We start from the raw sequence: 23,962 nt of genomic DNA, 5'->3' as shown, positions 1-23,962 counted from the left end.
TACTGCTAACTCACTGACCTGAAGTTAAAATGTGGACATAAATGTGTTGTGTTTGGTTGGGTCATTTTTGAGTAATTCAGCAAAACATAAATTGCTAGCCTGCTAGCTAATTTTAGCGCACATCATATTTTGAAGACAGTTATATGCGCTAGCTCACACTCACGTTAGCGCTAGCAGAAAGTGATTGACTACTGCTAACTCACTGACCTGAAGTGAAAATGTGGACATACATTTGTTGTGTTTGGTTGGGTCATTTTTGAGTAATTCAGCAAAACATAAATTGCTAGCCTGCTAGCTAATTTTAGCACACATCATATTTTAAAGACAGTCTACACTGTACATGCTCTGGGATTAGCTGGTTACCAGCCCAAGGTGTACCCGTGCTTTCCCATCTAAAGTCAGCTAGTATATGCGCTAGCTTAGCCTCGCGTTAGCGCTAGCAGAAAGTGATTGACTACTGCCAACTCACTGACCTGAAGTGAAAATGTGGACATAAATTTGTTGTGTTTGGTTGGATCACCTTTAAGTAATTAGCCAAACATAAATTGCTAGCCTGCTAGCTAACATCAGCTCTACTGTAACCATGCTATCCATTTCACCTTCAAAAGAACACGCTACTTTCCTCTTGTGCCTTTTACAAGTTTTATTGCTGACTCTTGAGCGCTGTTGTTGGGTTGTGCGTTGACATGATGCAGCTGTATTGTGTTTGTCGCTCCTCCAGACCTACATCATCGTCCGCGCTAGCGGGAAATGTTGGTGTTGGCCTCGCGCGGGGTGCGACTGCAGGAGTGTGAAGTGGTTTGCCTAATTTATGCACGAGCACACATCATATTTTGACGTGAAATGAAACAAAACAAAATCCTCTCTTCGATATCGTGGAACGTCTGATCAAACGAGTCCCAATTAGAAGCGTATAATTTGGCGACATAACGATAATAAAGATGGCAGCTCGGTTCGCCCAATCTAAGCTGACCCATAATTTAGGGTTCGGTTGCACTCACGCACAGGGTTGTAGGTGAGGGAGACTGTGCGTGCATTCATGTGTTGTGAATTGCAAATGGTTGGTAGCAATTCAAAAATGCATTTCTGGAGTCCAGAAGCAACATGAGTCCGGCATGAACGGGGCGGAGTCGCTAGTTTGTCAGCGGAGGCTTTTGGATGCCAGTGTGTGTGATTTTTTTTTTTAAAATGCAGTATTGGCCCACATTGCACACACAGTGACTATCCAAGCGGTTGCGATGGTGACAAAGAAAACAAGACGCGCAACAACCGTCTGTAAACCGCAGCGGAAAATGAAGGCTGACAAATCTCAACTGAAAAAGCTGTTGAGATTTACAGGAATAGTTTGCATCTCGGAAAATGCAATTATCTTCTCCCTGCTCGGCAATTATGAGAGAAAACTCACATTTTTGTGTAAATATGGAGTGAGAACCACATGCTAATTAGCTTAGCATACGCAAGTTGTTAAAATAGTCTTGTCTGCCATAGTCGGAACTTTTTTTTTTTTTGTTAATTTGATAATAGTTGAATTGAGTGGTTAACACGTCTGCTCCGCAGTTGAAGTTCAGGGTTCGAATCTCTGCTCCAGCTTTTGTGCGTGGAGTTGTTCTCCCCATGCTGATAATAATGCAGGTTTTCTCCAGATAGTCCAGCAATGTGAGTGTCAACGGTTGTTTGTCTGTTCTCGCCCCCAAAGTTCGCTGGGATGCGCTTCCATCTCACCTGCGACCTTAAAGAGGACAATCACTTTAGAAAACGGATGAACGGTTAACTTATTGCCTCATATTGGTTTGAGATTAGAACCATTCAGAAGTTAACTAGCATCTGTGAAGAAACCGAAATTTGTTATCGTTGTTGTTGTTTTTAAACCAAATGACCAAATGAAGTGTCACATTGGTAGATGGATGTTGTGGACACATTCTGGAAACTGTAGGAATTAGGTCGGCCTAATATTATTTCATTTTAAGCCTTCTAGATGTTCTTATTGCTGATTAAATTAAGGTACTCATATATATATATATATAGAGCATTTATAGACTTGTTTAAATTGGCGTGATTTCACTCTGTGCGTTAAAACAAATCAATAAACTGCTCCTACCGTTCTAAAAGTTGGATTTGATCAAGCCAAATGTTTAAGATAGCTAGCATTAGCTTGCAATAGCCTTTGGTGTGGGGGGGGGGGGGAATACTTTAAATTTGTGTAAATGTCCTCATTTTCTTTCTTTCCAGTGGATTAACTTAAAATATAATTAAAATATAGTCACAGTCATTGAACAAATTCCATATGCAGTAACAACCGGTCGCTAGTTAGCTTAGCAAAGGATAACAACTAAAAACGGGTGGGAATTTCAAAACGTGTGTAAACATGAAAAGTAATTGCCTTAGCTATGAGCTTTTCATTGGACTAATTACCTTTGTTTGCATTTTGTCGTTGTTTTGTCATTAACGGCTTATTTTATGTAAAATTAAGATTTGTATTCTTTCTACGGCACAAACGGTAAATAGGCCTACTTCTTGAAAGGTTGAACGACTGCTTGAAAAGGTGGTCATATCATCTTGTGCTAGTAGTTTTTTTAACTTTTAAACATTAGCTACATATTGGGGGACATTTTAGAGTAGATTAAGTCTTTTAAATTTTCTCGTATTTATTATTGTGCTGTATATATTTTGTCATCTTTTCATTCCAATATGCAGATTTGTACTGTATTTAAATGTAAATTGTATAAAATCAGTAGTTCTTTTGTGTACCACTAGAGAGTGCCCGCTTATCACATTTTGATCGCCGGTACAATGTACAGTATATACAGTAAAAGCCCAGGAGGAAAAAAAAAAAAAAAAAAAAGTAAAAGCCCAGGAGAGGTCCTCATTGACTTTCTCCAGTAATTTACTGGCTGAAGGTCTTCAGTAGTAAAGCGTGAGTAAGTATGCGATTGTATAAAAGGCATCAGCGGAGTCTCGCCGCAGCGTCATCCCCAAATGGCAGGCTGCTGCAGAGGGACCACTTGAGCGTGTGGTACTTAGCAAATAAATGCACGTGTGTGACGAGAAGGAGAGGTTTGCTCAGCTCACTGAAGCGTTGTGACCCTTCGAGTTGGAGGCCAGACTGCCATTGAAGCATCCAGCAGGGATTCCCGACTCCACATATGCCGCCCCGACCCGCTCCGCTCCGTCTGTTGACGCTCCGACTCCACTGACTCTTTCATTAACCCCTAATCCAATTGTTTTTTTTGTTGTTTTTTTTTTAACTTCTTCTTTTTAACTCCCACCCTTCACTCATGGAACCCTTTTTTTGCTGCCTGGTTCTGTTGTTCCCCCTTGTGGTGGGATTTGATACAGTATGGCGGGCTGGGGTCATTTCCTGAATTGGAGGACATTTTCTGTCCTTCATGAAATTTCTAATAATCCAATAATCCATGACAAGACGAGGTTTCTAAATATTATTTAAAATACCCCCCAAAAAAATCACTTGTCACTCCGTCTTGATGACCAACTTATGCATCAAATATAGCCAAGTCATTTTTAAATCAGCTTTTTTTTAAGCATGATTTTATTGATTTCTTCCTTGTAATTGTTTAAACATTTTTGTTTAATCACAGACATAGTTTGAACAATAATAATTGTGCTCTGAAGTTGTTTTTCCAAAATCCACACATTTTTACGAGCTTTTTCACCATCTAGACTAGAAGAGAAAAAAACGCTAGCACAAATGACATCATCAAGCTAATTGCTCTGACAATGGGCTGATGTTTTTTGACGTCACACCCACTAAAGCTAATTAAAGTTAGTTAGTTAATTTAAAAAAGGCATTAATATCAAAGTTTTTATTCTTTTTTTTTTTTTTTAGTTATACATTTATATAAGTAGCATATTCATGACCAGTTAGCATAGCAGCTAACGCCACAACAAAATGTACAGTATTAGCATTATTTGCAACTCTGTTGCGGTAGTTAAAGTAACACTAAAATTAAATTAGGGGGACTTGGCGCATATAATAGAAAGTTATTTTGGTTCTAAACTAGTTTCATTTAACATCAATTGGAATATGCTGCTAACATTGTTTATACTGCTAACAGTGATAAATTTGCAGTTGAGTGTGTGTGGGGGTGGGGGGGTGTACACCAGCAGCCAACGATTTATGGAATACAAAACATAAAAGAATTCATAAATATTTAATAGAAGTTGACTTGAAGGAATGACTTCAAATCATTGCCCTGTAGTAAAAAACTAAACATTCAGCATGAATTAATGTTGAGCATTAGCATGTGAAAAGGCCTGTTTTTTTGTGTGTGTTTTTTTTTGCACCCATAAAGTTCAGTCCACAGAAACCAAACTGACTTTATTTGGTGCTGAAAACTTCCTAGAGGCCAGCACCTCTGTCAGCCTCTCTTAATTTTTAATCACCTGTAAGTGTCAGAGCAGCCAAAATTAATGTTTGCGTTGGCCCAGCGCTCACTTATCACAAATGTGAAAATCTATTTTACTCCAACTTGTACTTAATGTTCCCACTTAAAGGTAATGGGGCTACATTTGATTGACTTAAAGGGGACGTTTCCAAATAAAACAGGGGCCACATCATGTAGCCGGCGGCAGAACAGATGTTTAATTACACATTTACGTGTTTACGGCAGAGTCTTGTGAATATCAGCGGCGGTAAATTGAGCGCTCGAGTCGTTTTGCAAAAAGGTTACGGCTACATTTTGGTTTGGGCTTTGCATGTTGTTTTCTTTCCTCCACCTGAAAGCACGTCTGTGCAGGGTCGCTTCCCCGTCAGCCAAAAGCTCTTCTAATGCGTTCCAGCTGTGCAAGTGCAGAGAAAGGGCGCCCACTAGTGGTTGGAGCAAATACCAAAAATGGATGGATTGAAGGATGGATATTGAGTGAGCGGAAGTCATAAATTCAATACCTGGAACTTGTTGGGGCTTTGACGATTTTATTTAATGATACGCTTAGTATACCGTACCCTAGTGGTTAGCCCGTCTGCCTCACAGGTGTGAATGTAAGCTCATTTGCAACCCTATGAGGATATATTTAGATTATATCAACTGAAGGCGTTTTGCTAAAATATTGAAAATTAAGTTGACTACATTACATTTTGACATGCTTAAAAAAAAAAAAGTGGCGATATGAAATGTTCAGTTGCATTATCCTTTTCATTAAACAGTTTTTCCCTCTATACCATAGATGCTGTTCTTTGAATCATGAAGATCATTTTGGAAAAAAAAGGTCAAGATAATTTAAAAACATCCACTCGTACACACAAAAACTAAGAATAGACTGTTTAATTACCAAAATTGCAACTCATGTACAATTCCCTGAAAATATAGCAAAAATAAATCACCCAAGATACTTTGAAAGAAATTACAGTTGTAATAGAGATGGACATGATCAATAACATCCTGCATTTTGAAAAACTACAGTTGACCAATTTGGTTCTTTTGATTTAAACAAAACAAACAAAAAGGCAAAGCCCCTTTTAACGTTAATTGACTCATATGCTGCTGAGATGAAACCAAAGAGCTCAGAAGTCTTCCTCTGCGTTCCGACTTTTGCACGATTTGAGCTCTTTGAGACGCTGGATGCACTCGTCCACGCCGCGCTCGCCATGAACTTTGTTATCCCGGGTGCGCACGTTCACCGTGTTACTCGTCTTCTCCTTCTCTCCCACCACTGTTTCATGAGGGGGGGATATGTAGAAAAAAAGACATTAGGCAAGTTGAGGAGGTGAAAGAAGAGGAGGGAGGAGTGATGAAGTCACTGACTGACCCAGGATGAAGTTGTGCTGTGCCAGCTGAGCGTTTCGGATCTTCTTGTTCAGAGTGCATCCGGGATCCAGATCCACGTCGCTCATGAAGCCGGCGTTGTGGAAGTCTTGTTGAACCTGGACAGTTAAAAAATAAAAAAATACACTGTAAAAAGTGTTGAAATAGACAACTTGTGCAGTGTCATTTCACACGGCTCCTTGCTGGTGAATGTGCTTGCGATGAGTCTCCAGTCCACTTGGTGGCAGTAATGCACCTCCCAGCTGATAGGGCTGACCTCATCTACTTTTCTCTCTGATGTTGCTTTTACTTCCTCATTAGGCAGCATATATTATCTTGCTTTCTTGCTGATGCATACATGCTGGATTTAAAAGCTTGCTGATGTACACAACATTTACGTAATATTTACACTTTTCAAAGATTTTATTACAGTACAAAAGGAACTTTTGATGGCTAGATAAAATATACTGTATTTACCTTCTGAGCGTACTCGTCACAGGTTGGCCCCACAGGTACGACCATAACTTGGCGAGGTGACAGCCACAGCGGCCTGGAGGACATTTTGTTAGTGCTCATTTCTTGCGATATCAACTATCATCAATAAATCACGGATGGTAAACGAACCATTTGCCTCCGTAGTTTTCGGTCAGGATGGCGATCATGCGCTCTACTGATCCCAGGATGGCTCTGTGGATGATCACCGGTCGCTTCTTGTCGTCTCCATCATGGCTGTAAACGAGGGCAAGAAATGAAATATGCACTTGCTAATTTCTCCCAAACCCTCCATTTTAAATTCCCCACCCCTCCTCTTTGTAATGGTCTCTGGAAAAAGACTTGCACATTACAGCACTACAAAGCATCCATCAAAGAGATTTTTTTTTTAATAGATTTTCTTCAAGGTGAATGTGAGCCAGCGAGCAGGATTAAGCACCTAACAAAGGAGAGATTGAAGCGGATGGGTAGCTGGAAGTCCAGCTGGATGGTGGCGCACTGATGGTATCGGCCGATGGCGTCCTTGATCTGGATGTCGATCTGTGCGCAGATGAGAGGTTAATCGAAGGCGCGCATCCCCCGCCCGCTGACTGGCCGTTAATGGCGTTGTTAGCCGGTTCACCTTTGGCCCGTAGAAAGCTCCATCGCCCGGGTTGAGAATCCATTTCTCCCCAAAGTCATTCAAGCTGTTCTCCAGTTGCTGCCAAACGGAGGCAGTTGAGACACGCAACATTATTGTAGGGCTGCGCAATTAATACATGCATCCATTTTCGTGACTGCCCACAAGGTTCGCGTGGGCAATATAATCAAAATTCAATTACAATTTCAATTATTACACGCTACAATTAAAAACATCTGCATGATCATAAAAAAAGATTATTAATACACATTTTTCAGTTTAACACATTCAGTGCCAATGACGTCAAAGATCCTTTTTAACCGGGCTGGAAGTGAATGAATTTATATATTTGCACCTTTTTAAAATTTTAAAATAACAAATTTTATATCTTTTGTTTCATCCAAAAGTTTCAAAGAATTGTATTTGTCTTAATATTTGTTTTTTTACGTTTAAAACATTTTCTTGTTTTGTACCAAAAAATAAATGAGCGTCGTGCTGCACTCCAACCTCAAGTTTTTGCCAACATAAATAAATAAATAAATATTATAAATATATATTATTATAAATTCTGTAAAGGAGCTTACATAAATTATAGTGTTTCTATTTTTTTAATTTGTCTTAATATTTTTAAATAAAATAATCATCCTAATGCACAGTGCACAAGTTGCATGTTTTTGCCTAAATAAATAAATACATGTTATGATAAATTGCTTAGTCCAAAAGGAACTTACATAATTACAGTGTTTATATATTTTTTCCCATACATCTAATTGGTCTTACTATAATTTTTAAATGCTTAAACATTTTCTTGTTTTGTACCAAAAAATAAATAATTGTGATTTTAATTATTGCCAGAATACAGCTGGGGTTAGGTTAAAAAAAATACGCACAATAAATGAAATCCGCAAAGTAGTTAACTTTTATGTTTTACATTTATTATAAATCTGTTAAGGCTCTAAAACCCCTCACTACACTTTTCCCATCGAGGCATTTTCGTTTCTCACATTTCTCTCGTTTAAACATTCTCAATGTTCAAACCTTCATAAATTTTATAAAATAGGTACATTACTGTAGAAAAAAAAAAAGAATGCAGAATTGCACACAAAAATCCGCAAAACAGCGAGGCCATGAAAAGTGAACCGCGTGATTATAATTTTTTCCATAATCGAGCAGCTCTATATTATTGTAAAGACAATGTTCAATTTTGTTGTGGATTCCTAAACTACATCCAGTATTTTTCTCATCTCTATTAGTGAGCTGACAAATGTTGAAAAATCTCCGTGGTGGGGTAAAGCCTCAGGAGAACAGAGCGCATTTTTAGCTGACAGCAGATGTGCACAACGCTGCACATTCTTTTTAAATATAGATGTTCTTTGTCTTGGGAGAAGCACGATCCATTTGCGCCCAGCCTCTTCAATTTCTATCTCGATAACATCGCAGCTCGGCCATCTTTTGTTCTCCGGGGACTTTGTGCGAGCGCTTGACATTTTCAGCTAAGCAAGAAAAACAAGGAGGCGCTTTGATTACCTTTTCTGCTTGCTCCCAGACGGCGGGTTCCCCCAGGAATTTCTCGGGTCTCGTGGAGAGGTTTAGCTTGAAAGAGAAGCCGAACACGGCGTACACGGTGCGCAGGAAGTCCAGGCAGCCCTTGATCTCGTCCTCGATCTGAGCGCAAAAATAATCGACGCGCTTCAGAAATTCGGCGGGCCCGGTGCATGTTGACAAATTGATTGCGTTTCAGCAGTTGCGGTTTGTCTCGCCTGATCCATGGAGCAGAAGATGTGAGCGTCGTCCTGCTGGAAGCGGCGCACGCGGGTGAGGCCGCTGAGGGCTCCCGAAAGCTCGTTGCGGTGCAGGACGCCAAAGTCGGCCATGCGCAGGGGCAGCTCTCGCCACGAGCGTGGCCGGTGGTCGAACATTAGACTGAAATTTCATTGGCAATTTTTTATTCAAATTGGAAAAAAAAAAAAAAAAAGTACCAAAGAAGAAGAAGAGGCCTCACCAGTGGCCGGGACAGTTCATAGGTTTGAGGGCGAACGTTTCCTTCTCCACCTCGAAGGAGAACATGTTTTCGCTGTAGTGCTGCCAGTGGCCGGAGGTCTGCCACAGTTTGCTGTTGTAGATGTTGGGGGTCACCACCTCCTGGAAGCCCCTTTTCCTGTACTCACTCTGCCAGAGGAAACAAATCAAAATGTTTGTATAACCTCATTAATTCGGCCATTTTCATTGAAGCAACCTCCTTCGCTCCCGGCTGTTTTGACTGATTTTGCGAGGCCCACAAAATATTGTGTTTTATTGCTATAAAAACATGGAACCTACCAAAAGAAAGATTAGAGTCCCTTCTTTCATCAGGGAAAAAAAAAAGTATATTTGTATCCGTTTTGCAAGAATTCGCATTAGAATATAGCTAAGTTCCATCATCATTCACAAATCTTTTTAGAACTGTGGGTAAATGAGCTTGTTTGCAACATTGCCCTGGTTGATCTCTTATACTCTGCTTTCACCTGCTGGCCGTTTTTTGTTACTATTACCATTGCTTTACCCGTTCTTTATAGTTCAAAGGCTTCAAACCCTTTTGTATGCGCTAGCATAAAAAAAAACACATAAATACGTCTTTGGGACACAAAATAGAACGTATTTATACATTTTGGGAGCAAATGTTTAGTTGGAACTACTTGATTGCTGCTATTAACTCCAGGTGGATTCGTAAGCCATGACTGCAAATTATACTTGGTATTTGGAAATTTGTATTTTGAATGTGCTTATCTGGCTTAAACAAACAGTGCCTTGCAAAAGTATTATTAACCACATTTCAAGTTTCAAACAAATATTAATTATATAATATTAAACATTTACACAATGTATTTTTTATTTTTTTAAATATTCACACACAAAAATCTAATTTTATAAAATTGGCAAAAGCTAATAAAAATTCAAGGGGGGGGGGGCTAATAATTTGGCAAGGCGCTGTAGATGCGACATAATTTGCATTGACTGAACACATACTGGATCGTTATAGTTTGTCTAGGTGGAAAACTGTGCATAATCATAACGAGAGTTCTCTCATGATTTTTCTAATTTCGCCACACTAGAAGTGTGAAATATTCGAAGCAGCTCTCAGTATGATACCGGCCGGCGTCCACCAAAACTCCCTTTTTTCTAGTCTCCTCAGTTGACATTTTGTCCAATTATGACTGCGACTTACTCTGATGAACTCAATCAGGGTGTTGTAGATGAAGGCGCCTTTGGGCAGAAAGAAGCAGCTCCCTGGACTCAGGTCGTGGAAGAAGAACAGGTCCTGCTCCTGAGGATACAGGAAGACATTTGCATTTAGGTCAAAGCGCTTTTCATTTCAAGCGGCTCATCCCGTGCTGGAATGCGGATTTGTTGTTCTAAGCTCACTTTCTAGCAATTTAGACCCAATTAACTCAATCGGCCTCAGAAACCAGAGTTGGCCAATTTATCATGACTCAAAGCTGATAACGGTCATTTTTCCTGGTCGAAAAAAAGAAGCGCTGATAGTTGGTCTACTTTGTGAGCTCACCACCTCCTTGAGTTCATACCCGGCCCAGTTTGCGATGATCTCTGTTCTTGGCCTCTTCCTGAAACTTCTCCCACTCTTTCAGCATTTTGGAGTCTGGGAAGGAGATTCCATAAATCCTCTGGAGGGTCTCCATGTCTGCTTTTCCCTCCCAGTATGTGGAGGAGTTCTGGGCAGTAAAAAAAATATAAAAACGTTCACGGTTTTGGCCGGGAAATCCACCGGCCTTTCACAATCAAAAACCATGAAGTTAGGATTATTTAAACAATTTCAGATTAGAGAAGAGGAAAATGCTTGCAAATGACATCACCCGTAATTACGGCTCACCTTGTGGATCTTAAGTGCCTTGATTTTTCCTGTGTGCCTCACGTGCGGACCCCGACACAAATCAATTAAAGGGCCACACCTGAAACGTGTGAGATTGTGGAGGGCGTTTGAAATCAACAAGGCACGCCAACGGCGGTTACCGTGACAACATTCTCTCACCTGTAAACGGTTGTAGTGGCTGTGGTGACCTTCTCGTTCAATATGCGACACTTGAACTTGTTGTACTGTCAAGAGGAAGACGTGAAGGGTTAATTCTCTGATGGTGTTTTTTTTTTTTCTTCACTTGGGGTTTGATATTCCTTGTTTTGTTGGCGGTCCTTGAATGCACCTCATGCACTGTCCAGACTGAAACTTAAAAAGTGGAAAGTCAACCTTAAACATTTCTTGACATTAATATGCTATATGTGACCTCACGGGTCTAAACATGACATTCTGAGTAATATTACATTTGTGGAATATGAGTTATGGAGCAAAAATCCAGCGGGGGCGGCCATTTTGAGATGGATTAAAAACAGCTGGATTTTGCTATTCATATTCCACTAAGACAATATCAACCAGAATAGCATATTTAGACTGCATAGAACATATTGTCCCAAAAAAATTGGGGGGGTTGACTTCCCCTTTAACTAACATTTATTGGTGTGTGTAAATGTCCGTAAGTGAGTTTAATGACTAACGTGTTAGCTAACACTATTGATGAGCCTCATTGCATAATCCAACTACTAAATATTGTCGTTTATGTACCATGGATACATCAATGTGTGCATGCTAGATGCATGTATTTTTTTTTAATCCTCTTCTTTTTAAGTGCTTTGCCGCCATCTTGTGGCATCATAAGCAATTACACCCTCTTCTGCATCAATTATTCACCGATTTCAGCTTTTTTTCGCAGCACGGCTCAGTTGAATTGACTTGGAGTTACTCATGCGATGTGACATTGTTTCTTCCGCGGCCTACCTTGAACATCTCCAGCAGAGTTTCCTTTTTGATCTCCAGCCTCTCGAAAGGCTGCTTCTCCTTGATGATTTTCTTGCACAAGCCCTCCAGACAAGTGAAGTCGTTGCTCGACACGCCCCTTTGCACACAAATTCCACAAAGAGAAAGGCCGATTTTTGGATCTGGCATTGATATTCAAACTACCTTTAAGACGCTGCTAAATTTAGCACGCTGGTGTTTAAAGGGCATCTTAACTCTTTGACTGCCAAAAACGTTAAATAACGTTTAGTAAAATCCTATGGAGGAGTGCCAAAGACGTTAAAAGACGTTTGTTTCAAAACAGAGGTGAAACTAACCATTTTCTATTGTTGATTACTCAAAAACGGAATAAGGTAGAAACAAACTTTTTTTTTCTGATGAAAGATGAGAGTCCAATCTTTCATTTGGTAGAATGTGTGTTTCCATAGTCCAAACACATAATTTTCCGTGGACCTTGAAAGATCAGTCAAAATGCTTAAATCGGCTGGCACCCACGGCATCCCTTTTCTGAAAACGTCTGGCAGTCAAAGAGTTAAGTGTCAGCCCCGTTGTGATTAGAGAGGAACCTTTGAGAAAGCTGGACTAATAGTCAAGAGTAATTGGCTGGAAGGGTCCTGCAATGTCAAAAGCTCCTTGGTACGAATCAGCCAGTACGGGATGCCATTTGCATAACATGACTTCATTAAAAGGGTTATGGAATTAATTCGACAGCACTCTCCTCTCCTGCAGCACGCAGGGAACGCATCTGGGAAAAGGCTGTTTGTAAAGAAAGAGGTTCATCTCCAGTGCAGCTCGTGGATGACCGTTTGGAAAAAAGGCGAGGCGAGGCCACTCACTCGTTGCCGTCGAGGAACATGTCGTAGTAGAAGCCGTTCTCAATGGGCGGGCCGTAGCACAGGCAACCCCCGTACACTCGCTCCATGGCTTCACCCAGGATGTGCGCACTCGAGTGCCAGTAAACCTTCAAGGATAGAGAAAATGAGCTTTTTGTTCACACTTCCATCGCGGTTTCTCAAACAAGGTCTCTTAAATGGATTTTTTCTCTTCCATAATAGTGCTACCGAAAGGTTTTTTTTTTTTTATGAAATTGTTTTATTGATTTTTTTCAGCTTCCATAACAATGTGTGTCAAGCACGTTTTTTTTTTTTTTACTGCATTGGTTAGAATTGATTTTTTACCCCCCATGGAAGCTTTTCCCTCCTTGCTATAACTTGCCTTGTGACAGACTAATACAATGGAAATGGCGTGCGTATACTGCCAAAGGTCACGTCTTCGTCAAAGCATAGGCTACGACATCAAAATCCTCCGAATATCCATCTCAAGAAATTAGAAGAATGTATTAGAAACATAATCTCACAAGCCAGGTTGATAATTGGGATTCCCTCAAAGGAGTTCATTCTGCAGATCCGTTCGGGAAAGGAGGGACTTGCGGTACAATTCTTCGAGCTGATTGGACGATGCGGCATCTTTGCACGTTTGTTTGACCAATCAAGGCAACAGACGAAAATGTCATCTTTGATCTCGATTTATTGATTTATTGAGATGCACTTAGTTCTCGCACCTCCAAAATCAGCACTTTTCAGGAGACCCGCACAACAGCATATTAGTCCTACCATTAACATTGCATCATCAAAGACAGCAAGTCATTGAACACTTTAGATGGGTCAATAATTTGTAAAAAAAAATAATAATAATAATAATTAAAAAAATATATATATTAATAAAATAAAAAAAGAACACCCACACCTGTGGACTGACCAATAGTATAGTTTGTGGCAAAAGTATGAAATTTACCAAATTGTAAAAGGTTTTAAACCGGCGCATTAATGATAGTGTTTTCTATTTATTTGAATGACTTTTTTTTGTTAAATTTGTCAAAACTGTCTGTATGGCCTAGCAAAAAGAATCTGTGAAGATGTTTTTATTTTTATTTTTTTAAACAACCCATCTGGTCCCATCTTGTGTCCCAAACAACTAGTTGACTAGCTGCTTGACAGCTCACTTATCAATTTTTTTTATTTTTTTAATTGATTTTAAAAGTTCCCTCCAAAAAAACACAATAGAGCTACAAACTGATAACATTTTAGTGGTAAGCAACTCTGCATGACAAATAAATCATGCTAACAACATAGCAGCCGTGGCTAAATTCATCTTGTTTACAGTGCTAATGCTAGCTTAGTATTGCTAGCACAGATATTTTATTGGAAGCTGAATTTGCGTCCTCTGTGAATTTGAGAATCGCACTCGTGCACAAAATACTGAGTGAAAAGAAAACTAAACAATTTTTTTTTTTTAACTTAGAATAACAAATATTTTGAAGCAGTTTATATCTTACATTAATATTCTGCTAAAAAAAATTAAAGGAACGAAGTGTTGCCTTAATTGTTTTGATTTATTTGAGCAGTATATTAAAAAAATTCAACAGTTAACCTTGACAATATACCTCCAGTAGAATTTGTGTTCAGAATTGTTGTGTTTTTCAGTCTTGGCTTTTATGTACTTACAGCCTGAGCTTCGTCATCGTCAAACTTGAGCAACTCGAGGCTGCAGTCGTCCTCCAAAGGCCGGTCCAGATCCCACACGTCCTTGTTCACCTTGGCAATCACGGTGTTGTCAGCTAGGCCTTGGCTGGATGGCAGAGCGAGACATATTCATCCAATTCACGCCCAGACGTTGAGTTATGCTGACAGGTCCACTTTAAAGAGACGAGTGTAGTTCAAAAGTGCCCTGGCATTGTGCAAAATATACTACAGCGAAGCACAGCATAATAATGAGGAAGTTTCACAGCACTGAGAGAGGGGTGGGAAAATGGTAGTAAATTTATATGGGAGATAAACTTTACACCAATGTGATCATCTGATATTATGCAAAATCTGTGATTGGCTATAATGCCATTATTTCCCGATCGATGACTTATCAGACACCTCATTCAAAGGTAATGTTTTAAGGTCCGTTTTAAGCGGTAGCTCATTTAACAATGCTTATCATCGTGTTTGGCAGCGCCGCGGGGAACATTTCTCTACGTAAGTAAAATATGCAACAACAGCAAATAACCTGATTCCGCAAGCCACTTGGTAGGGCGTGGTCTTCCAAGACTCCGCGTCGACCACCTTCCCGTCGGGTAAGGTGACTTTAATGGCGCGGGAATCCTTGGCGGCTCGCTCTGCCGTGAGGGCATCGTGCTCAGCTTTGAGCTTGGTGTACAACGTCAGCCGCTTGTCGATGTACTCGGGTGCTGGTGAAAGCTAGCGGAAGAAAACAAATGTGCTAAGTATGTCAACTAAATGGAATGGTTGTGTTGCTCACCTCCGCTCTGCCTCCAGCATCTCCAGCATTATTCTTCACCTTCTTCTTTCCTCCCTCTTTACCATTCAATGCTCCTCCCTGTCCAAATAATCACACAGGACGAGTTTACTCGATGCCACGCAGTATATTCCACATAATTACATTACAATACAGAACAAGTCCCTATTGAATAAAATGGACTTACTTGATGGTATATTACAAAGTTGTGAGACTGAAAGCAGTTTATTAGAAGTACACGGGGAAATGCTAAGCCCAAATAATACGCTACAACTTTTTACTTTTATTTGTGATTACAAAAAAAAATTACAGTCCAACTTCAAGCAGTTCTTGCCACTTTCAGTTTCAAGTCAAACGTGCAGATAAAGAAGGACGTTAAGATAAGTTGGTCTAAAAGGGTGCCATAATTGTACATGCAGCATTTTAGCATCAGAAATGTGAGCTTATCCGTTCTTCCCGAAAGTGAGTACGTTAGCAAAGCATTGCTAGTTGTCGTGAACGTGAACGTAGCGGCGGCTAGGCTAAGCTAACCGGCTACATTGAATCAGCGTTGCTTGAAATGAAGGCGAAACGTTACCTTTTGACCTTCGCCCACGTTGAGTTGGCTCATTTTCTCCACGACGGTGTGTTCAGTCATAACGTGTGGCAAACTGCCCCACTTTGAGCGACTTGTTCACGGGTTAGCGAGCTCCAAACTGTCACGACGAGCGCCGGGCGGCTGTGACGGATGATGACGTCACCCGGAAAACTGATGCAATATTTTTCTCCTTCTCTTTAGTATGTCATGATGCAACGTTGCTCATGTAATGCATTTTGTTAATAGCTTGTATATGTTTATTTCCGTGAATATATATAATATATATGTAGTAGTTTTCCCAAATTTTATTCTACATGTTTATAATAACATGAACTCGTAATTAAAATGTGATTACTATTTTCTATTACTTACCTTTTCTAACGCTAATTTATTCCATTTAGAGGTCAGTTTTTTATTTTTTTATTTTGTTGGTATCATAATCTCGTAGCCTATATAAAACTGTATAGCCGGAAGTGGACGAGAACAGCAGCAAAAACTCAGAATAGTCTATCGGGGCCACCAGTAACGCGAACAGGTGGCCCCCAAGGGTAACACGAGTTGCCCACAAGACTGTTTATTTAAAATAAAAAAGGCTCAACAGTGATATGATATTGTGATTTTCCTAGAAATGTTGTAGATTTGATCACCTGCAGAGCTTTATGATAGTCGTTTTTTCCCCCTATACCTTCGTATTAACATTTCTGACCTTGCACCTTTCAGGAAGTAATCCACCGAAGATTTTCCTAATTGCTTTCAATCAATTGTTTAAAGGCTACTTGTGCATTCGAATGCGATGCAACCGCATACTAAGTCAGGCTGCTTCCTCACTAGGCATGCAGAAAGTAAAACGAACAAAGAGCAGATGATTGCAATCATCCCGCTGATCGCTGCGTTGCTCCGTTAGCAGCGGAGGTGATATTTGTCCTACATCGCCTTTCTTCTCGGCTCCAGACGTGCACATTGCAATTAATGTTCAACAGCAGTTTTTAAACTCCTGACACTCTCTGTGGGAATTAGAGGAGAAGATGAAGCAGCACAGTGAGCTTCCATGCTGTTTTTTTGAAGGTGGGTGTGTGGTGGGGTTGTTATGAGGGAGGGAGGGAAGTGTTGAATAATTCACCTTCAAAAGCTGGAGAGAAAGAAAAAAAAAACACTCACTCGCAGACCATGTTGACGCTCTGTCGAATTTTCGCCTCTGTTTTAGACTTAAAACTTTGATTCAAAGACCAGGCAAGTCCTCAAGGTTCTTATAAATATGTATAGCAAATATGCAACTGAAGATAGAAATGATTAGTTGTCTAAGGGTCAGAATTACCATGAGGTCTAAAACGGTTGACACTTTTTTTCTTTACAATAATATTTTCTATGCGCCCGCATTAGCCTAAACATGACATTCTGATTAATATTGCATTTGTGGATAATGAATTAAGCAGCAAAATCCGCCTGTTTTTATCAATCAGTGAGGGCGGCCATTTTGTCACTCACCGTCTACTGAAAATGTCATCACAGTTGCAGGGCTCGGGTGACGACCAAAGACGGCTCACATTGGTTTCTAGGCTTGGTCATGTGATGTTTGCAAGTTGAGCCCTTTGGCACTGTGATGTCATTTCCAGTCGACATTAAGTGGCAAAATGGCCGCCCCCGCTGATTATTACTGTAAAGAAAATGCTTTGACTTGACTTCCTCGTTTTAATAGCACAAATGTAAGATTATTTTTGAGGAGCAATGTCGGCAGTACGATAAGTCATGCACTTAAGGAGGTTTTTTTTTTTTCATAAATGTATTTGTTAAGAAGGATTTTAAAGGCACCCGGAGTGCTCATTCCATGTTTTGTTTTTGTTTTTAGAAAATTCCACCAAGATGGCTGCCACAGTGTCTCCTGTCATGTTGCTACTTCCAACAGAGGTCGTATTTGAACCCATGACCTTTGAACTGTGAGTAGATGTGCATGTTATTATTATTATTATTATTATTATTATTATTATCATTAGTAGTAGGTGTCATCTTTCTTTTTAAAGGGATACTTGACTCATTGAGCCATTTTCAGCAATAATTATTATTTTTTTATATACTGTATATTTTGGAAGTAGCTAATGACTAACGACCAATCATGGCTCAACTGTTTTCTGGGTTCGGTCGTCACCAAACTGAGCCATGATTGGTTGTTACCTATTTCCTCACCACAGGTGACGTCATCTTCAGTCGACGGCAAGTAGAAAAATGTGTATTTAAAGGTATTAATTGTACATGAAAAACAATGAAGGTAGCAAATTCATTCTGGACAAAATATTAACTTTTTTTTTTTTTTAACAAATACGGATGTAAATAGAGTTGCGATATGTCAAAGCGACCCCAAAAATGATGTTTTGAAGCGCAAAGAGGATGCTTATTATTTATAGCGAGGATATTGTGTTGTAAATAAATAAAAGGAGTGGGTCAAACCCGATGGAATAATTTAGTGGAGCCCTGCTGTTGAGAGGAGGCCACTTTGCATGTGTAGAAGTCATCTTCAATAATTTGGAGCCACTTTGAATATTTGATATTCCCAGGCCTGTAGGTGTCAGTAGAGAGGTTCTCTTTTTTTTTTCCCCCTCCCTTGCCTGCACTTTGCACTCCCCGTCACTCGCGTGTCACATCAATCACTAAAGTTTGGTGTTTGTCTACAGGCGTCTCTGGAGTGAACAACGCCGAGCGAGCGAGCGAGCGCGCGCCCTCCTCTTTCGCTCTCTGCGAGGAAATTGCACAGACGAATACATGATGGGATTTGCTCCCTCCAAACACTTCATGAATATTTGATCCTTCCTTTTTCTACATTCGCGTCGCTACGGCATATTATTAGGCCATCACTCACATCTATATTGTCTCCCACAAATCATTCTCTTAAATAACGCGGGGCGTCCACCTAACTTATTCAACCATTTCGATAAATCTCATCAAAGAAGGCAGCGCATTCATGATGCAATAAAGAGGTAAAAACAAGGGTGCGGACGAATTAATGGCGATAAAAGCCAAGTGTGGAGCCGGGATGTGTTTTGAAGGGATTTTAAAGGCTCAAGTACAACCCGGGTGCAATAAAGCACACGTGAAGGCATTCCTTACAAGCCAGTCCAAGGGGATGCGTCGCCATGAAAAATCGCTGGCCTTCAGCTGCCCTCCACGCTGGGGGAGGATGACGGATGACATCGGGGTCAGCGGGGGGGGGGGGGGGGGGGCAGCGCGCTACCGCTAGCATGCAGACAAGCATCTGCTGAGAAGTCCACCGCGAGATGCTTCACATCCCCTCTCGCTAGCTCGCCACAGCCATGATATTATCATCCCCATTGGGCGGATTATAGCCAATAGCCGCTGCATAATGCATGTGCATTATCGTGGTGTGCGTTTCAACCGTTCCCATTTGAACCGCCGATGATCTATTTTGTAATTAAACGGCGCACCTAGAAAAAGCAATGGAAGAAACCCAGAAAAAAAAAGTTGGCACAATTAGTGCGTTCATTTTGAGTTAATTTAAAGAGACTTTAATTTTTGCAATTAACTCATTCACTCCCAACCATTTGCACTGAAGCAACCCCCTTTGCTCCCGGCTGTTTTACTGGATATTGATTTTTTTAATTTTACAAGGCCCACGGAATATTGTGTTCTATTGCTATAAAAAAAAAACATGGAACCTACCAAAAGAAAGATTAGAGTCTCTTCTTTAATCGGGGGGGGGGGGGGGGGGGGTATATTTATATCTGTTTCCGTTTCGCAGCAATTAGCATTAGATTATTATTCACAAACCTGTTGAAAATACTGGCAAAAAGAGCTTGTTGCAACATGGCCCTGGTTGATCTCTTATACTCTGCTGCCACCTGATGGCTGTTTTTTGTAATAATTACCATTGCTTTCAGCGACCTCTTCAGGTCAGAAGCTGTAGCAAAGCCTTCTGTATGCTCTAGCATAAAAATAAAACCCATTAAAAACGTATTTATACGTTTTTGGGTTTGAATGAGTTAATGACCGCCCCTTACTTGGAAAGCCTGTACTGGGGGCAGCAGACACATCCACGTCAAAATTTAGCCATAATAAATTTAATAATGATGCATGTATTTGTGGAGACTGGGGTCAAATTGTATTTTACAATTTTAAAACTGTGCAGAATTTCACAAGTTGCTGCATGTTAAAAATTAGAAAGCTCTTAATATGAAAAGAAAAATGCACTGAGCTGTCACCAAGGTCTTACAAATGCAATTATGCCATCTAGTGGCAGAAAAATGACCTCACCACAAATCAATATCACAGTCCTTTTTTTTTTTTTTTTTTTTACAGTACACTACATCTTTTTAATTTAAACTAAATTGTATACATTATTATAACATTATTGTATCAACGACTAAAAGAACAAGAGTGTGAAAACTTTCAAATTTTCGATTAATCCTGAGTTCACTTTTGAAGTCAAGCCAATTTTAATTATATAGCACCTTATCATGTAAGGAAACAACTCAAAGTGCTTTACACCCAAAAAATCGTGAAATTAATTACTATTAAAAATTGGAATCTCCTGACACCCCTAGTGTATGAATTACTGGGGTGGCATGGCTCAGCGGTAGCATGATTGTCTCCCAACTAGTGTATTGTGTATTTGATCCCCAGCCCTCGCGACCACAGGTGGCACCACGTGGCACCACGTGGCACAGGTGCATGCAATTATTTCAGGTCCATCCACCAAATAAAAGGCCCGCCACTTGATGAAATATCGTGCACGCGTTTCCTTTCTGGGTCGCCCCCCGCAGTTTGAGGTTCACTCAGAGGTGCTCCGTCACAACAGAAGCTTACCGCCGCTGCTGATGGTGGCGATGCACATGAAACGACTCCTGACAGCCTTCAAACGCAGCGCCGGCGCACACAAGTAGAAAATGTTCACAGGAGAGCCAAAAACAGAAGGAGCGTTGTTGTTGTCGCAGCAGCGAGCGCCTTGTGCCTTGTTTGGTGACAGCGCGGCCAAAGAGTTGATGATGATGACATACTCGCTCACGCACAATGCGAGAGCTTCTCGGCATGCATCCGAGTATGTTTAGAAGTCGGAGGAACAAGAAGTTCCGTGCGAGTGCAAAGAGAGACGCTGTCGTGGACTTGAAACGGTGATGAACCATAAAATGAATAAATGCTCGTTAGCAATTACATTTCATAATAATATGCTTTTTTTTTAGGGACTCCGCACTGGAAGGCCAACCTGAGATTTGAACCGAGAACTTCAGCACTGTGAGGCATTGGTGCTACCCAGTAGGTGCACCGTGTCGCCTTTTATTTGTACAAATGCTTTTTAGAATATAGCACGACAATTTTGTCCGTTCAAAGACTTGGGAAACTGGTCTTAAAAAATAAGCTGCGTTGCTTCCTGCGGTACAAACATGGACGCACACACTCTAAAAAAAAAATCAGTATTCTGACTTTAATCTCAGAATTCTGACTTTAAAGTGAGAATTCTGGCTTTATTCTCAGAATTCTCACTTTTGAGAATTCTGACTTTATTTTCAGAATTCTGACTTTAAAGTGAGAATTCTGGCTTTATTCTCAGAATTCTGACTTTAGAGAATTATGACTTTAAAGTGAGAATTCTGGCTTTATTCTCAGAATTCTGACTTTAGAGAATTATGACTTTAGAGAATTATGACTTTAAAGTGAGAATTCTGGCTTTATTCTCAGAAATCTCACTTTTGAGAATTCTGACTTTATTTTCAGAATTATGACTTTAAAGTGAGAATTCTGGCTTTATTCTCAGAATTCTGACTTTAGAGAATTATGACTTTAAAGTCAGAATTCTGGCTTTATTCTCAGAATTCTCACTTTTGAGAATTCTGACTTTATTTTCAGAATTCTGACTTTAAAGTGAGAATTCTGGCTTTATTCTCAGAATTCTCACAAAGTCCGAATTTTCTCACTTTTAAGTCGAAATTCTGAATTTAAATTGAGTAAAGTCCGCATCCTGCCAACTTTTTTTTTTCTCTTCACTTGCCCTAATCCTCCTCCGTACATTTTTGCTCATCTGTTACATCAGTGACATCGCATTACCGTTCACCGGCAGTCTTAACGAGGATGACACGCCGGTGACTGGGGTCTTATTTTGCTGTTCTGTTCTCGAACCCGACCATCCCCGTGCATAATGTCACACAGCAAGGGAAAGCTTGAAAAAGGTCAACGTGTTTGCTGGCAGCCGAGCGCTTTCCCTTGAATAGAAGACGAGATTGTGGCCAAATCTCATGTCAAAGACATGATGCCCACAAGAAGGTTTTATTGGCATCCTCCCCGTAGCCGGGGGGGGGGGGGGGGGGGTGATGGTGAATGAGGGGGGGGGGTTCGAGGGATTAGGCTCCATTGCGGCCCCTTATCATTCAGTTCAGTGTGCTGGCTCAGCAGCAGGAAGAAAATTGAAACTAACAGGATCTGCTGGAGCTACTACCTCTTCATAGTAATGTGGCAGCCATTAAAGGATTAGCCTTCATGCTGCCAAAGGAAGTGCCATCCCCTAAACAAAAATCACTTTGAGCATTTGTTAATATGGGAATCCATCTCCTGGAAGTGCAAGCCAGGAATATGGATTGCGCCAGGATGCCGTTCTGCAACCGACTTTGCTAATTCATTAGTATAGTGCTGCGTGTGTGGTTTGGAATGTAAAAAAGAAAAATGCCATTTCGCCACATTTATTGACTCGTTGCATCACTGCACGCTCCTGATTTACACTTCATTTGAATAACTGGCATGACATGTCGTGTTGATTTCGCAAGTTTCAGCGAACGTTTTCCGCAATAAATAATTTGTCTCCTCGTGCGGGTGCGGTCGGAAATACAGCCTCCCCCCCCGCACACGCTGTAACAAAAGCAACCTAATTGCACAGACGGACATGCCAGTCATTTTCAATTCCAAACAGACGCTAAGTTTGCGAGCTTCTTCCAAAGTGGAATAAGACCCCCGAGAAGAAAGAACCTCATTAACAACGAAAAACCTTAATTGACCCTAGCATGACTTTTTTTTTTTTCTTTCTTCTTCAGAGGTATTCCCACATCTTCCGAGAGTCTAACGAAGCTCCACTGATCCACTCTTAAAATGTTTTAATCTCACAAATTGTTACACATTAAAATGCGACGCTCATATATTCCGTAGGCGGGAGAATGTTTTATTCAATGTCTTGTAAACAGAAAAAAAAAGTCCTGAATATTTGAATTCTGTTGTCAGCATGGATGAAGAATACGAAGCGGTGTACGTGTGAGCAGGAACGCCAAAAAAAACGACTTCATCAATTTCCACACAAGTTCATTTCATTCCAATTTTGGCGCGGCGCCAGCATTTTTCTTACCGTTGTGGAGAATCAGATCAAATTTGTTCTCCTTCATTTGCATGTGCAACATGATCACTCATTTGCTCCCAAAAATGTATAAATATGTTATATTTTAAATATTACCATGCTCCCAAAAACATATACGAAAAAAAACTAATATGTTCTATTTTAAATATTACCAGTGTCCCAAAAATGTATTTATATGTTTTTATGCCTCCATTAGCCTCTGAACTGAAGAGAATGGATGAAGCAATGGTAGTTATTACAAAAACGGCCAGCAGGTGGCAGCAGAGTATAAGAGATTAACCAGGGCCATGTTGAAAAAAAGCTCTTTCCCCCACTGTTTTAAATGGATTTATGAATAATGATGAAATTTAGCTATATTCTAATGCTAACTGCTGCAAAACAGAAACAAATAGAAATATATTTTTTTCCTGATGGAAGAAGAAGCTAATCTTTCTTTTGGTAGGTTCCATGTTTTTATAGCAACAGAACACAATTTTCTGTGGGCCTGGCAAAATCAGTCAAAATCCAGTAAAAAATAGCCGGGAGCGAAGTGGGTTGCTTCAGTGAAAATGGCTGCGAGTGCATGAGTTTGAATACAATTTTTTCAATCAAATTGTTTTAAGTCCTATTGAACGACTGTCATCGTCATCATCAAACCTTTAATAACTGGGCTTGAACAACCAAATATTTGTCCACAATAATAATGTGGTGACATCTGAGTCGAAGTCGATCAATCGATGACATTATTGATTTATTTTCACCACAGTACAGTAATCCCCATTTTCACGTATCGACATTTTTCATGAAATGTTCGTCTTCCCTACATATCATACAGACATATTTCGACGGACGCCATTTTGGTGAATTTGATCGGGCGCGGGCAGACAGATTGCATTCACACATATTTCATTCATAAATAGATGAACAGTTGTCATTTATATTATTGTCATCAAACATCATTAATTTATTTATTTATTTAATCATCCCACTGGCCAAAGCAGCTTTTAAAATTCAAACTTGGAAACTGATGCACAACTACCAGTTCGATGAC

The 23,962-nt window shown here is 40.2% G+C and overlaps 2 protein-coding genes across 2 annotated transcripts in view; one reads left to right on the top strand and one right to left on the bottom strand.

The window, feature by feature from the left end:
- LOC144048469 (uncharacterized) overlaps positions 1-18,726 on the top strand; it is a 121,151-nt gene extending 102,425 nt beyond the window's left edge. Inside the window, exons 7-8 of the mRNA XM_077560480.1 lie at positions 17,440-17,527; positions 18,260-18,726. Of these exons, the coding sequence (XP_077416606.1) occupies positions 17,440-17,527; positions 18,260-18,389 (218 nt within the window). The 3' untranslated portion in view covers positions 18,390-18,726. The remainder of the gene's footprint in view (positions 1-17,439; positions 17,528-18,259) is intronic.
- On the bottom strand, positions 5,265-15,768 carry tars1 (threonyl-tRNA synthetase 1). Its single transcript, XM_077560479.1, has 19 exons — positions 15,594-15,768; positions 15,020-15,097; positions 14,768-14,958; positions 14,218-14,341; positions 12,550-12,674; positions 11,696-11,813; positions 10,898-10,962; positions 10,739-10,817; positions 10,434-10,580; positions 10,076-10,174; positions 8,873-9,039; positions 8,631-8,793; positions 8,398-8,535; positions 6,874-6,951; positions 6,691-6,791; positions 6,384-6,488; positions 6,237-6,309; positions 5,764-5,878; positions 5,265-5,667 (listed from the first exon to the last, which is right to left on the bottom strand). The coding sequence occupies exons 1-19, from the start codon at positions 15,651-15,653 to the stop codon at positions 5,519-5,521; spliced, it is 2,175 nt and encodes a 724-aa protein (XP_077416605.1). The 5' UTR covers positions 15,654-15,768; the 3' UTR covers positions 5,265-5,518.
- Positions 18,727-23,962: the final 5,236 nt, after the last annotated feature.

Source organism: Vanacampus margaritifer, chromosome 3, assembly GCF_051991255.1.
Source record: "Vanacampus margaritifer isolate UIUO_Vmar chromosome 3, RoL_Vmar_1.0, whole genome shotgun sequence".
NCBI classification, from domain to species: domain Eukaryota; kingdom Metazoa; phylum Chordata; class Actinopteri; order Syngnathiformes; family Syngnathidae; genus Vanacampus; species Vanacampus margaritifer.
This window is presented reverse-complemented; position numbering and strand designations above follow the sequence as displayed.

Bases quoted from the DNA above. Each gene is read 5' to 3' on its own strand.
- tars1 (XM_077560479.1), bottom strand. From the start codon at position 15,653: ATGACTGAACACACCGTCGTGGAGAAAATGAGCCAACTCAACGTGGGC. The intron at 5,879-6,236 runs GTAAATACAGTA...TTAACTGTCCAG, and splicing joins GTGACGAGTACGCTCAGAAG to GTTCAACAAGACTTCCACAA. The intron at 5,668-5,763 runs GTCAGTCAGTGA...CTCATGAAACAG, and splicing joins ACAGCACAACTTCATCCTGG to TGGTGGGAGAGAAGGAGAAG.